Source organism: Sapajus apella, unplaced genomic scaffold (genome assembly GCF_009761245.1).
Source record: "Sapajus apella isolate SASKATOON/1434 unplaced genomic scaffold, GSC_monkey_1.0 scaffold158, whole genome shotgun sequence".
NCBI classification, from domain to species: domain Eukaryota; kingdom Metazoa; phylum Chordata; class Mammalia; order Primates; family Cebidae; genus Sapajus; species Sapajus apella.
In genome coordinates, this window is record NW_022437098.1 from 95,626 (window position 1) to 113,200 (window position 17,575).

Consider the following 17,575-nt stretch of genomic DNA (forward strand, 5'->3'; position numbering starts at 1 on the left):
AAAAAAAAAAAAAAAAAAAAAAAAAAAAAAAAGAATCAAATCTGGTGTCCCTTGAGCCCCGTCACTGTCTGGTCCGCTGCGTAGAGGCTGCCCTGCACAGGAGGCACGTATTCTCTAGTTTGCTACTGTGCCCACCCAAGTCCTTTGCTTACTTAGGTAACCTCCTTCATTCCTAGAAGTATTCAAGTTCACAACTCCTGTTTTATAGTCTATTTTCATAAAGATTTCAAGGTTTTCAAGACAGTGTATATTGGTTTATAATATATAATTTATAGTTTATATAAATCCCTCAATTATGAGGTTGAATTTTAGAATTCAGAAGGTTTTTTTTTAACTCTTTTTCTCTATATATGCCACAAATAGTCATCTGCTCATAAGAATGCCTAAAAGCCTTTTTAGATTATTCCTGGTGAGAGTTGGATAGTTTATGAATATTCCAGACATTATATATTTCTTTCCAGCAATGTCCCTTAAAAGACAAGTGACTTATTGCCTTTTATTATGCCAGAAATAAGCCATATACATCAGTATTTGAACTTTTATTGATAAGCCTTTGTATTTTTGTTTCTGATTTATATTTTGCCTAAAGTAAAAAAATAATGTTAAATAGCAGTGTAAATGGAAACCAATACAAATGGATTTAAAAAGTTAAAAAGTAAAGTTGCATTAGGGTTCCAGAATTATCACTATAGTTAAGAATAAATTTTTTTTTGAGAAGGAATTTGCTCTTGTTGTCCAGGCTGGAGTGCAATGGCATGATCTTGGCTCACTGCAACCTCCATCTCCCAGGTTCAAGTGATTCTCCTGCCTCAGCCTCTGAAGTAGCTGAGACTATAGGCGTGTGCCATTATGCCTAGCTAATTTTTGTATTTTTAGTAGAGACATGGTTTTACCATGTTGGCCAGCTGGTCTCGAACTCCTGACCTCAGGTGATCCACCCACCTCAGCCTCCCAAAGTGCTGGGATTGCAGGCATGAGCCACTGCACCCAGACTTATTTTCAAAAATTTTTAACCTGCTTCTCTTACACAGAACATGCTGAGCTTTTTGTCAGTTAAGATAAAAATCTATCCTCTTGTATTAGGAGAAAACTCATGAACTGTTTAATAATAAGGAAGATAAGTGCATTTGAAGCCAATCTCTCTTAATTCAGAGCTTATTTCTTTAGTGATCCATTCAGATCAGGAGGGCCCGACATTGGCATCTGGGATCCCGACACCATTGGTAGAAGTGAATTGAGCAAGTGTGTGCCACCCAGAGGAACCTCAGCCTGTTTGGGGAAGCTCTGGCAATTGTATCCCCGAAAGTCTAGTTCCTAAAATGTTAACGTTTGCCACAGAAAGTATTGTCAGAGTTGGATTAGGCAAAGTTCAAGAGATTTCTTGATTGTTGGACATACAATACAGTTTTGTAATACTTCTGAAATGCAGATGATCATGGACTCTTTCTGTTGGGTACAGTACTTCTGGTAAAACAAATATTCTTTGGAATATAGTTTAAGAAACACTGCTCTAGAGATAATGATTTAGATCATTCATTTATTTTTAAAACTTAAAAGCATTTGCTACCACAACTTAGGTTTTAGGGTTACAGAGAAAAAAGATACAGCCCTTGCCCTCAAGAAGCTCTTAGGTTTCAGTGGGAAACAATAACATAATTACAATATACCGTGCTAAATGCGGTGAGAGAAGCAATGATTTATGGGACTGGTAAATAAAGCGAGTTTCGGAGATGACCAAAGTTCATGTGGGGAGGCAGAAAGGGGTGTTTGCAGGGCAGTGTGTGGGAAAGCACAGAGGAGGGAGAACAAAGGGACTGCTTTGCATTTACTTTCTTTATTGTATGTTTAAGTTCATAGCATCTTATAGAAGATTTTAGTTCAGTTGAGAAATATGTAATTTTGTGCATTATAAATCACTTTGCTTTCTTACAGGAGGGAAACACGCCACTTTTATTTGCTATAACTTGCAAGAAGCAGCAAATGGTGACGTTTTTAGTGAACAACCAGGCAAATGTACACGCTGTTGACAATTTCAGAAGGTACGGTCGTTCTTTTTTTTTTTTTTTTTTTTTAAATAAAAAGCTGAGTGTTCTAGAGTGGTAACAGTCACGCAAGTGAGAAATATTAATAAAAAGATTAACTTGTAATTGTTGGCATACAGTGAAAAATAACATGAATAATCAGGTAGAAAAGCAATTATTTGGACCAAGCAACATAAAAAACAGTATATAATAGGATTCGTCTTCTCTGATAGACTCTTACCTTTAATCTGATGTTTTTGGTCCTGTAATCTTATATTAGCTAACAGGGTTTTCTAGTTTATTAATTCTATAAAGTGCAGACTTTAACTTTCAGTTTACAACCACTGCTATTACCAGGATCATCATTATCATCATCGTTTTCCACCTGCTGATGGCTCTTATTTGTCTGACCCCTTGCTGACTTTGAATTACAATCTATCAGACTAGGAAAGCAATGGGGAAATTTTCCTTTAAATCTTTGCCTACTTTAGATAAGTGACCTCAGCATCGTTTCTTGGCCGTCAAAGGACAATAAGTTAGCAACTTGTATCATGTCATACCCCAGGGGGACAAGAGGCTTCCTCGTTGTCCCTGCCTTTAAGCCTTGGTGGCAATTTTCAAAGATGAACACTTGAGCACCCAAGATGCTGATAGACATAAGCTAGAGCATGTAAGCTGTTATTGTGTCTACACTGACAGGCAAGGTAGTAAATTGGTAAAGTGTATCAAATTTGCTGATTAAATATCTTTATTCCAGTTCTTGAGTGGAGTGATTTCTTTATTATTTCAGAACAGCCCTCATGCTTGCCACACATCATAACTTGCCAAGTATAGTCAGCCTTCTCCTTGAAGAAAATATTAGTGTCTTTTCTCAGGATGTGTTTGGACAAACAGCAGAAGATTATGCTGTTTGTTGTGATTTGATAAGGTAAGTGCTTGCCTTAAAAGACCAGTTAATACTAAATTAAGGTTCAAAATAATGGCAAATATTGCATCTTATACATTAGATGACAGTTCATAGTTTGGTTGAAGTCGTTTGGAATGGCAATGGGTTAGTCCACTTTTTAGCCAGAAATCAAACAGAAAGCTAGGCTAGTTAGAAGTAGCAGTGAGTGCAAGATTCTTTCAGGACTTTTAAAGGTCTGTATCCCTAGAGATCTCAATGTTGTTCATTTTATTCCAAGTATAACTTTTATATGTGAGATATAAATAGTGTCACATCTTTTCCTTCTTTCTTTCCTTTTTTCTTTTCTTTTTTTCTTTTCTTTGACAAGGTCTCACTATGTTTTTCATGTTCCTGAGCTCAAGTGATTCTCCTGCCTCCCCCTCCCAAACTGCCAGCCACCATGCCTGGCCTGACTTTTCTAATTGGTTATTGGGACTCGAAATGTCCAGTTTAGCAGAAAATCTTGTATTGTCCCCTGGGGCTATGCCCTATGCCTTCCTCCTTTGAATGTTTTAGAAAGCTAAGGGGTTCCCTAAGTCCAAGGAAGACAATCTTGCTTTACAAGTCGGAAGAAGAAGGGGAAAGGCTATTCTAACATTCTGTTGTTTCCATTTATTCACTTGCTGTATTGCTGCTGCCATTGTAACTGGTCCTGCAATCTGCTAATGATCGACCTTTGCCACCAGGATGCCTTTACTGATTCAGATCACTGAGTCTTCATGGTGACTCACACACAGAGTTCACAGCTACGGTGTTTTTTAGTTCATGTACATATGCTCAGCCATTGTTCCCAGCACCCTGCTCTGGCAGCAAGGACTCCTGCCTTTCCACACACACATAGTGAGTCAATGGACCCTCCCCCAACACTAAAAACCTTATGTGTAGCCCACCTCTTAGCTAGGCTTACCCTAGACCTTCATGGTAAGTTAACCTTTGAGACCTGTGTTCATCTTTTCTCTAGCAAATATTAGTTGGGACTGTACTCAACAGTCAGGAAGAAATCAGAGTTCCCTTTCCCTTTTGTCGTCACATCTGTACCTTAGGGCTTTTTTATGTCCTGTGTAGCAGCTTCTGTTGGACAGCAGAAGGCTCCACATTATCCTTCAATAGAGTAGTCGGTACCAACTTGCAGTCGGCCCATCAAGTAATCTGTTTCCATGATAATGAAAATCTCTCAGGCTACTGGCATCTCTACCTCAAATGTTAAAAATATTTTAAAATTCTACCTCACAGGAAGTCATTCAACAGAATTCTCTGTATCTAAAGTGGGTAATTTGGATTTAACAGGGTTGAGTCTCATCCATGACTCATGAGTAACCATGTGTAAAACAGGGCTTTATACTAGTTTCAGCAGCACAGATTCTAAAATTGGATCAATACAGATCAGATAAGCATGTCTGCTGCCTAAGGATGGCACACAAATTCATAAAGCATTCCCTATTTGGCAAGGTCATTTAACTATTTGTTAACTAGCTCCAAGGAAACAGTGTGAGTCAAACCAAAACAGGAGACACCCCATGTTGAAATTGCTTTTGTTATCATTACATCCTGTGAGGTGATCTGTGAAATGAGAACAGAGCTGAGTAACATATGGGATGTTACATGCAAATATGTTGTTAGCACATGACTTGGAAATGAGGAACCATCAACGTGCACCTCTTTCACGGAAATGAGAAACAATACAAGCAGGGTTTTGTCTTGTGTGTCAGCTGGAGAGGACCAAGAAGATGCAGCCCTCCAGCAGAGATCTGCTGGCTCAGAGTTTGAGGAGGTAGAGCAGGAATGGTAGTTGTCCAAGCCAGGGTTTGACCTCTATTAGTTTTCTGGCCTTGGTGTGATTGATGAGCTCAGTAATAGGGGACAATTAGGTAATCCTTTTTAATAAGATAATAATATATTTACATATAAATTTAGTTACAAGTTATAAATTAGCTAAAATGCTCTGAACTACAAGCCACGATGAGTGGAACTAATAACCAAAATTAGCACGTGGTAACATTTTCTGAAAACTGTGACATTCAAATATGAGAACCTGTGAGGAAATACCCATCAGGTTTTATTTGAGATTCCTAAATTGTTTCAGCAATACAGTTCGAGAATAAATTATTCAATTGCTTTACTATTTTTCTGAGCATTTAAACATGTTATCTCATTACATTCTCCTGGCAACTTAGAGAAGTAAGGTAGTGAAATCCTTGTTGTTTAGAAGAAGCCATGGAACTAAGAGAAGCAACCAGTCTGAAAACAAAATGTCTATTGGTGACAGAACGAGGACTTATTCTGAGTGCAGGACACTTTCCAGGCTCTTAAGCTGACTAGAATTTATTTACTGAGCTATGCTTCTCTCAGAGAATGAGTACTTCATGTTTTTCTTCTTTAATTAGAAGCCTAATAAGTTTATAGAGCTTCAAATTTTAAAGTGTATGGGACATTAGAGTTCTGATATTAGCTCTGATATTGTCTGAAATGCTTTAAGAATTTAGTATGTTTGGTAAATATTTTTCATGTCGCTATTAAAATAGTAATTTGTTTATGCATAGGATTCAACAACAAATTTTGGAACATGAAAACAAATTTAAAAATCATCTTCAAGATGACAATCGAGGTAAGACTTCTTGATAGTAAATTTCTCATTTCTCTTGGTGGTGTTACTGATTTTTAAAAGTAACATTACAGGCTAGGTCAGTGGCTCACGCCTATAATTCCAGCACTTTGGGGGGCCAAGGCAGATGGATCACCTGAGGTCAGGAGTTTGAGACTAGCATGGCTAACATGGGGAAATGCTGTGGCTAATAAAAATACAAAAATTAGCCGGGCATGGTGGCAGGCACCTGTAATCCTAGCTCCTCGGGAGGCTGAGGCAGGAGAATCCCTTGATTGCAGAAGGTGGAGTTTTCAATAGCTGTATTGGCACCTCTGCACTCCAGCCTAGAAAAAAGAGTGAGACTCTGTCTCCAAAAATAAAAAATAAGCAAGAATAAAGCAAGATTATATAGTTTTAATCATAAAAGAGCAGTTTAAACATATAAATTAATTTTTAAAATTTAATTTCTTTAGAATTCAGAGTAATTTAATAAGTTTGTTGTAGCTCATTCATAATCTCAAAACAGTATTGTCTTTAAAAATTTATTTACTCACTTATGATCATTGAAATTCTACATGATATTTTTGTATTAATATAAATAAGAAATTAGATTTTTAATTAGTGTATTTTTCTCTCTAATCAAATTATTACAAATTGGACTTGTCATGCAAATAGATCTTCTATTTAACTTTTATAATAAATGGTTTGCATTTAGTAAATAAATGTTAATTACAGTTGATTCTTGAATAAGGTGGGGGTTAGGGACTGTAAGCCCTGTGCAGTTGAAAATCTGAGTATAATTTTTACTCCCTACAAACTTCTGAATGACAAGTGCTCTGCCAGTTAGTGGAAGTCTTATTGATAACATAAACAGCCGATGAACACATATTTGGTATGTGTTGCAGTATTATATACTATGTTCTTACAATAAAGTAAGATGGAGAAATGAAGCTGTTAAGAAAATCATAGAAAAGAAAAAGATACACTTACTATTCATAAAGCATAAGTGAATTCTCCCAAAGGTCTTCATCTTCATCATCTTCAGGTTGATTTGGCTAAAGAGGAAGGAAAAAGACTGGTTTTGCTGTCTCTGGGTTGCAGAGGCAGAAGAAAACTGTGCATCTAAGTGGATCCCTGCAGTTCAAACTCTTGTTGTTCAAGGGTCAACTGTATTACACAGGAATTTGTGTCACTAAGAAAGTACCTATCTTTAGAACTGGGAACTCAACAATCTCTTTCTGATATCATAAACAAATGGCAATAAGAACCATAAAACTAAGCCAGTGTGCACCCATACAAATAGGAGATTATTTTTGAAGATACCTATTGAATGCAGAAGACAGAAAAGTAATTGCTTTCCAAGAAGCAGAAGTTATATTACATATTCTTACACAAACAGGGGCTATTTTTTACTTCATTCTCCATCAGTTGGAACCTCATGAGATATATTCACATCTTAGAACAAGCATGTTTTTTTAATGTGCTGGCTAATTATCATAATAATAGTAACTTTGTTGGAACAAGATACTCTGTTACTGGCTGGGCGCAGTGGCTCATGCCTGTAATCCCAGCACTTTGGGAAGCCCAGGCAGGTGGATAACTTGAAGTCAGGAATTTGAGGCCAGATGGGCCAACATGGTAAAACTCCATCTCTACTAAAATTACAAAAATTAGCCAGGCATGGGGGCGGACACCTGTAATCCCAACTACTCAGGAGGCTGAGGCAGGAGAATTGCTTGAATCTGAGAGGTGGAGATTGCAGTGAGCAGAGATTGTGCCACTGTACTCTAGCCTGGGCGACAGAGCAAGACTCTATCTAAAAGAGAGAGAGAGAGAGAGAGACTCTATTATCATTAGGCAAAAGATGATAATAAGAAATATTCCAATAGCCAAACTCTAGGTTCAAAAATGTATAAAATTATAAAAATATTTCACAATAACAAAAATATAACACCTAATGCATTGTACAATCTGAACTGTATGAAGACACCATAAGTTTAGTACGTATTTATCAAACAACACCTGTAAGTTAGGTTTGGCAAATTGCAGGAGACAAAGATGGAATTGACATAGTTTTTGTCTTTAAGGTGCTCATAATAGAATACAGATGACTTTTAATTTTTGTGTGTTTTCAACAGAATTTTAAGGAAATAATTTAATTCATTCTTGTCCACTTAAAAGATAACTATCAATCATGTGTCTTTTGTGGACTAAACATTTTTTCCAATGTTACAAAATACATTTAAAAAATACAGTTAGGAGGTTGTTATTACCACTGAACATTTATTTTATTTGCTACCTTATGTAGCACTTACTGTGCAGCCAACGTCAGCTGGGAGTTTACAGTTATTATTTAATATGAATGTATTATGTTCAGTACATACCAGGCACTTTTACATTTGTGGTGATGAATGCTGGCTTCTAAAATGCGGGTAGGATTTAGAGTAGGCGTACAGAGTGAGTGGAACTTTGCCAGGTAAGGAGGCAGAGGGATGATGCTTGGCAGAAGGAATATCTAACAAGCTTGCAGGTCTGATGGAAGCAGCAGCCACGAAGAATGAAAGTTTTAAAAAAAGAGGAGCAAGTTCAACAGGGGGGACACCTGCATTTACAGAGTTTATGAGCAGTTCAAATTTAGCAGTGCAAAAATGTCTAATATGGGTGTGGTTGGGAATGGGGTAAAACTAGCTTATAGTTATTATTTATTATGTTCATTATGTGCCAGTGAAGGCAAGCTTAGGAAGACTTTGTTGTTGTTTTACCTGTGTCTAGAAACAAGTTGAATAAAAGGCTTTTTAATGTATAGAAATGAGTAGATCTTATCCTGTATGCCAGGGGAGTCTTCTCGGGTAGAATGCTTTTCTTCACGTGTCTTGGGAGAAAACTCAGAAGCATGCAGGGGGCTTCCTTTAACATCCTATGGGCTGGGTCACACCACATGCTCATCCCTGAACCAGGCACTGGAAAAGCAAATGTGATGATGCGATGAGCTTAGAATAATCATTTCTCTTTTGAAGCTGGGGAGGGGTATTGGGATAATAAATATCCAAAGAGATTTGTGTTTCTCCAGCAAGAAACAATAAAGAACTGCTCTCGGGTAGGGAGCCAGCAGTGTTTGCTCTAGAATTTCATTGGAAAATTGTGAGCAGGGGAGGCATTAGATTGGAGAATTAGGGTGTTCTGTTCATGGTATAAAACAGAAATTGGCAAGCTGCTTCTGTAAAGGGCTAAATAGGAAATATTTTAGGCAATGCAGTCTCTCTCTCTGTGTCTCTCAAATGATTTCAGCAGCTGAAGGCCATGTGATCTCTTGTAGCTACTCAATCCTGCCATTGTAGGGTGAAAGCAGTTATAGGTAATATGTCAGTGAATAGGCATGACTGTACTCTCATAAAACTTTATTGGAAAAAAAATATGGTAGGTAGGATTTGGCCTGTGGACTCTAGTTTGCTGACCCTTATATAGAGGACAGGTGGAGGACAGATGTCACCTGAGCATATAGTTATTATTTACTAGGTATTTATTATGTTTATTAGATTCCATGCACTTTTAAATTTGTGCTGACGAGTGCAAACTTCTAAAAAGTGTGTGGGATTTAGGGTAAGCATGCAGAGTGCGTAAAACTCTGCCAGGTAAGGAGGTGGAAGGATGATGTTTTCCAGAAGGAATATCTAACAAGCTTGCATGTTTGACAGCTACAAAGCCTACACATTTCAAAAAATGGAAAAGAAGGTACAAACCCTAAGACACTTGAGTGTCTATACTCTTAATTATGTAAAGAGCCAGAGACAAGAGAAGCTTCAGCTGTAGTTAATGCTATAGTTTCCTTGTCACAAATCCATGGAGTACATGAGCCTATTACAAGATTTTCACCCATCCATGCATGATACAATAAAATGATGGAGCTGCAGTTGATTTATTTGAAAATATTGGTGTTGCTGGGCATGGTGGCTCCTGCCTGTAATACCAGCAGTGTTGGAGGCTGAGATAGAAGGATCCCTTGAGGCCAGAAGGTCCACCAGCCTGGGCAACCCCGTGTCTACTTTTTTTTAGAATGTGTAGCTGGGTGTGGTGTTCTGCACCTTAATCCCAGCTACTTGAGAGGCTGAAGCAGGAGAGTTGCTTGAGCCTAGAAGTTTGAGGCTGCAGTTAGCTGTGATAGCAACATTACGCTGGAGCCTGGGTGGCAGAGCGAGACCCCATCACTAATAAAAATCAAATCAAATAACATAAGATAAAATACAATGTTGGTCTTTTGTTTCGGAATTATGCTTTTTAAATTTGTTGTTTTTGCTTTTTAATTTAAGAAATGACAATCATAGTTGGTTTATACAAGGCTTTCAGGAACTGGCTTCTGCCCAAATCTCCATCTGCAGCCTTTTCTCTGTCTGCCCTTTTATCTGGCATTACTGAGCTTCTGGTAATGCCTCCGTCACCATCCCGCTGATGCAGACAAATGCATACGCTCTGGGAGGCTTCTTGCCACTCTTGCCAGGCTCTCTTGCCACTGCCTGGCATTCTCTACCTTTCCTGCCCTCTGCCTCTTTTAATCTAGTGAACCTCACTCTCTAAGTCTCATCTCGGGCTCAGGCGTGATCTCTAGAAAAGCTATCTCCAACGGCCTTTATTTCCATTCTTTAAACCCCAGTGTTTACCACTCAGCAGGAACCCAATAAATCTTTAGTAAAATAAGGGCTGTTTATGGAAAGATGATTGCTACAGTCTAGCGGCAAAGAGGATAGACATGTAAGGGCATGACATGCTGTTCACAGGTGGTGGAGTGACACTAGAAAAATTGACGATGTACGAAGGGAGCCCCAAGGAAGGAGACACCTGTGTATGTGGACAAAGACAGCCAGATTTGAGGAGGACTTGACATAGCATTCTGAGCCTTTTTCTTTTTCTGTTTTTGGAGACAGGTTCTTACTCTGCCACCAAGGGTGGCATGCAATAGCATGATCGAGACTCACTGCAAACTCAAACTCCTGCGCTTAAGCAATCCTCTCACCTCGCCCTTTTGAGTAGCTGGGACTACAGGCACACACCACCATGCGTGGCAAATTCTCCGTAGAGTCAGGGAAACTGACTCACTATAATCTCCAGGCTTGTCTTAAACCCTCAGCCTCAAGTAATTCTCCCTCCTGGGCCTTCCAAAGTGCTGGGATCCCTCCCGGACCTTCCCGAGTGCTGGGATCCCTCCTGGGCCTTCCAAAGTGCTGGGATCCCTCCTGGGCCTTCCAGAGTGCTGGGATCCCTCCTGGGCCTTCCAGAGTGCTGGGATCCCTCCCGGACCTTCCAGAGTGCTGGGATTGAGATGTGAGCTACTATTCCCAGCCTACATTCAAAGTCTTCAATAATAAAAATAAATATTTCAGAATAGTAGAGGAAAACATTTCAGAAGTTAAAAACAGGGTATATCCTAATAAAGATACAAATGGTAACAATAATTTTGAAAATATTAGTAAATACCAACTAGCTTAACATGTTGTTCAGAAGATACTATTATGAAGTAGAGAATAGTAAAATGTTAACTTTATATGTTTTCACTGTGTTTTAAACTTTTGTTTCCAGCACTTTTGTTTATTTATGTTGGGTGGAACAATTTGTGGGTGACCCTAAGATTTTTGCATGGCTTGAACCTGCTGATATCTAGTGTCTCTTCAAGTGGTTTGTTGAAGTTTTAGATAATTAGAAGTGTTACTTAAAGACATAAACATTCCAGTAAACATTAAGCTTCATGTAAATTCCCAATTTACAAAAGAATATATTATTATGTAACCATTTTTATAAAAGTTATAGTCTTTAACTGTTCTAAGTCATTCATTTTAACTAAACATATGGATTTTTCAGTAGAACATGACTTAAAAGTGGCTTCAGAGGAAACACAAGAAAGGCTTGAGAGAAGTGAAAATATACAGCCACAGGTATATAACAATTTAAATTTAAATTTTCTGAATTAATATTGGTTTACTATTGGTTTAATAACATGACATAGTCCAAATGAAGTGACCTTTTTGACTATCCTTTTAGAATCCAACAGATCATAATTTCATATTTAATTTGACAACATTTCAATCAGTTATAAAATCTGAAATATTCTTTCAGTCTCTAGTAACTCATAGCAATCTTTACCCTTGGAATTGGGGCCAGAATTTTCCAGAAGTTTCTTTGCTCTTTTATTTTTAAAACCTTCTTCATGATAAAGAAGGTAACATAGAAAATTGAGTTGTATTACTATGCAAGAGAAATCAGGAACAATTGAACAGTGTAGGTCACTGAGTTCAACTCATGTTAGAGTCAGCATTGTCAGCGGTTCAGACTTGGCAGGTCTTCTGTGTTGCCGGTCACCAGTGCCGAGGTTAAAGATTTCTTCTGTTTTTTTATCTTTGGTTGCCTTCATTGTCTATGTCTAGGGAGAGAATGGGGTCATAAAATCAACCCAACTGCCTGTTAAGAGAATCATGCCTTCCAGAATGGGACCTTTGGTGTCAGGATAGAAACAATAACTTTCTTATTTTAGCATAAATAGTAAATATTACCAAAATTGTTTAATCCACTGTCACTAGTGGAACTTAGAATACATTAGAGCTGTATGTAAGCAGATAATCTACCTAGATACATAACACTATCATATTACATAACATATCACTTAGAGGAATGTAGACATTGTCTTCTCTTTCTAATTGGTGTTCATTTGGGCTTCTAATAACTTAGCATTTGCCTACTCTTCAGGTAATCTTTAGAAACATAAATTCTCTGTGTGGGTTCACTATCTATGGTATGCTGAGGTAAAAATCTTTTTTCTTTTTTTTGAGATGGAGTCCCACTCATTATTTAATAAAATATGGTAAATTTTGACACGTGTATGATTTGATCATATAAGTAGCATAACTCCTCAGCCAAAAATTTAGCATTTGATTTTATAGTAGAGAGCTGAATTCTGTATGTTGTATTCTAAAGGAGATTTTACTTCTTTCAAAGTAAAAGCAATTGAACCCTCCCACTACACTCTGAGGCACCAAATTGCTTTGCCAAAGTCACACTTTTAATTTTATCTGACTAACTTGATATATTTATCTGGTAATTTACATAATTTAAATTGTGTCTTTTCTTTTGGTGCCATGAAATGCTAGGTAATGCCACCTTAGGAGCCTTGGGTGAATTATTTAGTATTTCTTGGTTTTACTTCCATCATGAAGTAGATAATGGGGCTAGAGTAGACAACTATACTGTCTATCTCTCAGCTATAAACTTTTGTGGTAATTTAATGTGAAATTTGGGGAACATCTCATCTTCCAGGATTCTACAGTAGCAACTCAGCAGTTTCACTCCGCTCCTTGTGTGGCAAATTGTGGTTCCTCTATTTCAGTGGGCACCTTCACTTTTTTCATATCCCAGGATCCAGATGAAAAACCAAAAGTAAAAGGCAGTGGGGAAACAAATAACTTAGTGCAGAAAAGGAAAAGCTTCTTTTCTGTTCCTGAAGCCCCACAGGCCACATTCTCTCAATCCGGCTATTTCATGTAAAATCCAGGTGACAAAGACAGAAGACACATTTTGTGTTTGCGTCTTTTTGCTTCTCTGTTTTTGTGTTGATATATTCACACCACAGAAGTAACAGTGATCTGGTGGAGAACTAGAAGTAGAGTCAGAAGCCCTGGGGAAAATCCTGCAGCTGGCTTATATTTTTAACCTCTCTTTTTTTAAAAGAATCTTGATAACTAAATCAGTTTATCAATGTATACATTTAGAAGTGCTTAGTACAATGTCTAGATTTATGATTTAGTGAATGTAATTCTTATAACTAAAAATGTTAAAAGTGTCAAATCACAATAGAATATTATCAGGGAAGCACAACTTTAAAAACTTTGAGAAGTTTTATCTGTCTAAATACACAGACATAATGCTCTTGCTATACGGTTGTGTATGGGTTAGATATGGGAGTATAAATGCAATTTTCTTTTTCCAATATGTTAATTTAATCAAATTTGTTAATATTTTACTTCATGCTTTCAGTTTGTTGTAATTCAGAGTAAGGCTTTTACCATTCTGACATTCTTAAAAATTCTCTAGCATGTGCTTTTTTTTTTTTTTTTTTTTTTTACTTTTATGGGTTCATTGACTTCAGATAAATTTTTGAACCTTCTGAAGTTTATGCTCTCTAAGGGAAGGTTTTGCTTCAACTTTTTCTCCAGTTGGATATCCACTTCCAGCAACCTTTTAAATTGCTTGAAAGTACAGGTAGTTCTTTCACTTCAGAGGTAACCGTGATATTTTCTTGAGTGCTAGCTAAACATTTCTTTTGTTTTATTTAGGATTTTCAAAGTTATGGAAAAAAGAAGGATGTCATGTATGAAAATTGCATGTTGAAGAGAGATACTGCCATACTCAGACGGAAATTATACACAATAAAAAATGCCAGTCTCAGAAAGGAAAAGAAACGTATTCAGGAAATTAAAAGTATCCAAGAAATAAATGCTAACTTTCAAAAGAGCGTAAGACTCAATGAGGAAATGATAACAAAAACAATATCACAGTACTGTCAACAGCTTAATGAACTCAAAGCTAAGAATACGAGGCTGAATTCAGAATTGGAAAAGGAAAAACGCATCAAGGACAGATTGGAAGCTGAAAGTGCATCCCTCCATTCCATCCTGGCTGCTGCTGTAAATGGGCACAAGGAAAGGGTGAAAACAAAATACCTACAAGTTGCCTTACAGAAAGCACAAGAGGTTTCTGTACAAGAAATAATGACTTCAAATATTTCTCAACTAAAAGATAAGAATGAGCTGCTTACAGGACGATTTTCTAAAGCTCAGATGAAGTGCAATACCTTAAAAGAGAAGCTCCATGAGACGAGAGATGCTCTCAGGGAAAAGACATTGGCTTTAGAAAGTGCAGAGAGGGACCTAAGACAAAAGCAGCATCGAATAAAGGAAATGGAGCAGATGCATCTAAATGAGGAAGCTAAACAGAGTCAGTTCACTGCAAAGCAGAACGGTGTAGAGGAGAGAATACGTCAACTAGAACGTGAAAATCTCTTGCTTGAACAACGACTAGAGGCTGCTTGTAAGGAAGGCAACAATGAAATGATAGTAATTAATACTCAAGGAGGCTGTCTTGAGAGTGGAAAGGAAGGCCTTCTTCTAGAAGAGAAAAATAAAGAATTGATGAATGAATATAATTATTTAAAAGAAAAACTGCTTCAGTATGAAAAAGAAGAAGCAGAAATAAAAGTAAGTATGAAGAAAGTAATATTTTTAACCTTCTGGAAAGAAAATGTAAACTTTTCATTTTGGCTGTATGTTGAACCTAGTTCAATATTAAAAAGTAAATAGATGGAAGTGCTTTTATCGTACTGTATAATTCCAGTGACATGAAAGATCCAGAAAAGACATGTGCAGGAACAGAAAGTAGATGAATGTTTTTGTAGGGCTGGGGCTGGAAATGGGTAGTGACTGCTAATGGGCATGAGGGATTGTCCTGGACTGATGAAATGTTCTAAAGTTAGATTGTAGAGATGGTTGCACGACTCAGTACCTTTACTAAACATCTTTGAACTGTATGTGAAAACAGATAAATTTTACAGTATGTAAATCATATTTCAACAAAGCTTTTTTTAATCAACCCTCCCCCCCAAAAAAAAATCTGTTTTCTGCATTAGCTTGAAAACATACTTTGTTTCCAGGAGATAAAAGGTAGAGCTGACAGAGGCTTTACTTTGAGTAAAGACATTGTGTCACCTATGAAATTTTAGTAGATGCAGAGTAATGTTGATGAGGTATGTAGTCTTATACTGCTGAAATAATAAATTGAGTGTCTTTATGTTGCCACATTTTAAGACCATAATGAAGCAGATACGTGGAAATGCTTGTACCTGAAATGAATATTTTGAAATTAAGATTCAATTAAGTGAGCTTCTTTGACACTTAATTCTAGATTTCCCAGATGGACTGAAGCGTGTTGCTGTGTCTTATGATGCTTTCCCTTCAGTAGCTCTTTTATATATTTTAGTTAGTATAACTTTGTTTTGATTCCTGTCAAGGTGACTTAAGTCTCAAAATGGGTCAGTCTCACATTATGTATTTTTTCTGACTGCTTAATATTTTAAAGACATCTACTTGTCATGAAAAAACAATTTGGAACAAATGTGGTAAATTTTAGCAAAACATATTTGATCTAATATTCCAGCTGGTAGGTATTTATAACTTAGTTTGAGTATTTTTATTAATAATTAGCTCATAATTTACATTTTAAGTCTCAGTGACTATCATTTGGATATAATTCTTCCCAGTACAAAGATACTTGCAGCTGTCTGTGATTTATGAGTTTGACATTGGATCCCCATTTTCAGACTAATGAGGGGCGGTCGAGTGCATGTAGAGTGGCAATGAAGTGAGTACGTGACAGAGCTGTAGGAGCTGAGGTCAGGGAGGGCGGTAGAGGCCATGTTACCTAGGACCTTGAAGGCCATTGGAATTTTACATTTATCCTGAGATAGGAATCTGTTGGAAGGACTTGAACCTGTGACTGAATATGTGAGAAACTCGGGTTGAGTTGAAGGTCTAAGATGAATGAATAGCAGGCTGAAGCAATCTGTCACGTAAATAAGAGAATACCAATTTGGTGGGAACATAACACCTTCTGTGTTCCTCGCTGAATTCAGTAATAAACAAGAATGTGTACATATGAGGAAAAGAGAGTCTGTGTGTGTGATAGTAATTTTCAAAGTATGTACGTTAGAGTTAAATATTATGAACATAATTTAATAATATGGAAATGTATAAAATTAGTAACAAACATGTTTTTTCAGGTGATTGTAAGACAACTTCAAGAACTGGCTGGTAGCCTTAAAAAAGTGTCTGTGCCAGAGTCTCCGCTGGAAGGTACATCACATTGTCACATTACTTTGGATGAGACACGGGCTTCAAAGAAAAAATTGTTTCAAGTAGGAAATCAGGTATGTATGGAATTTAACATGTCAACAGTTAACGTGTAGCTGGTTGAATAATACTGTTTTAGGTTACTGACTTCAGTGGTCAGCTTGATTTTGTATTTTAATTATAATTAATGTTTACTGTTTTATTATCTTGATAATATACTTATTTCTTAAACTCTGGCTTTTATTCTGCCATTTTGAAAAATAATTGCATACCTTTTCTCTCACAATATTTTCTCATGGGAAAGTTGAGAATTATATATCATTCCTCACAGAAAATTAACTTTTTTTCCTGTTAAGCAGTATTTTTAGATAATTTCTTTATTGCCTTAGTGAGGCAAGCCAGATTAAGTCAGAGGAGAATGTTTAATGGAATGTTCTAGAAAGTTGTCTTATTTCTTCACTTTCGTGAATGGACACAGAAGCTGTGCCTATTTATTTCATGGATTCTAGGTTAACTTGTACAGAAAGGCCATCATACTGTTCTTTGAAATGTACATGTTTTCGGTTAATTTACAAACTACTTGAAAAGCTGGGCATTGCCTTCATTTTTCTTTCATTTAAAATATGCTGTAAAGGTGTAAAATATACTCAGATCCTCTAGAGTATGTACACCCAAAATAGACTTGAGAAAATTATCTTGATCCTGCCATTGGATTTTAAAAACAGTTTCACTGAGAGATAGTTCACACGTCAGACAGTTCACCCATTTAAAATGTACAACTCGGTGTCTGTATATATATCAAGGCTGCAGTGAGCAGTGAGCAGGCCACTGCACTCCAGCCTGGTTAAACACAGCAAGACTTCATCTCATAAATAAAATGTTTTGTATAGATTCCCATATAAGTGAGTTAGACATCAGGCATAGACTTGTTAACCACTTTGATGTCTGCTTGGGAGTAAAACATTCAATAAGGACAGCTTTAAACCATCTCAATCAATAGCCCCTAACTATTCCAGAAGGTTCTTAATTTCATGAATTCCTAAGCAAGAGACTACCTGGATTAAGACATTTGTTGGCCACCATTTTGAAATGAAGAATCTCGACTGGGAAGAAGGGAGACCTCTGCTGACTGGAGCTTCCC

General features: G+C 37.0%; 1 protein-coding gene and 1 non-coding gene across 2 annotated transcripts in view; both read left to right on the forward strand.

Moving 5' to 3' along the window:
- LOC116541865 (ankyrin repeat domain-containing protein 18B-like) overlaps positions 1-17,575 on the forward strand; it is a 34,672-nt gene that overhangs the window by 4,796 nt on the left and 12,301 nt on the right. Inside the window, exons 4-9 of the mRNA XM_032266350.1 lie at positions 1,933-2,039; positions 2,812-2,949; positions 5,508-5,572; positions 11,402-11,475; positions 13,867-14,787; positions 16,365-16,511. Of these exons, the coding sequence (XP_032122241.1) occupies positions 1,933-2,039; positions 2,812-2,949; positions 5,508-5,572; positions 11,402-11,475; positions 13,867-14,787; positions 16,365-16,511 (1,452 nt within the window). The remainder of the gene's footprint in view (positions 1-1,932; positions 2,040-2,811; positions 2,950-5,507; positions 5,573-11,401; positions 11,476-13,866; positions 14,788-16,364; positions 16,512-17,575) is intronic.
- LOC116541919 lies at positions 4,306-4,412 on the forward strand. The gene has a single exon (XR_004265005.1). It is a non-coding gene; the product is annotated as a U6 spliceosomal RNA (small nuclear RNA).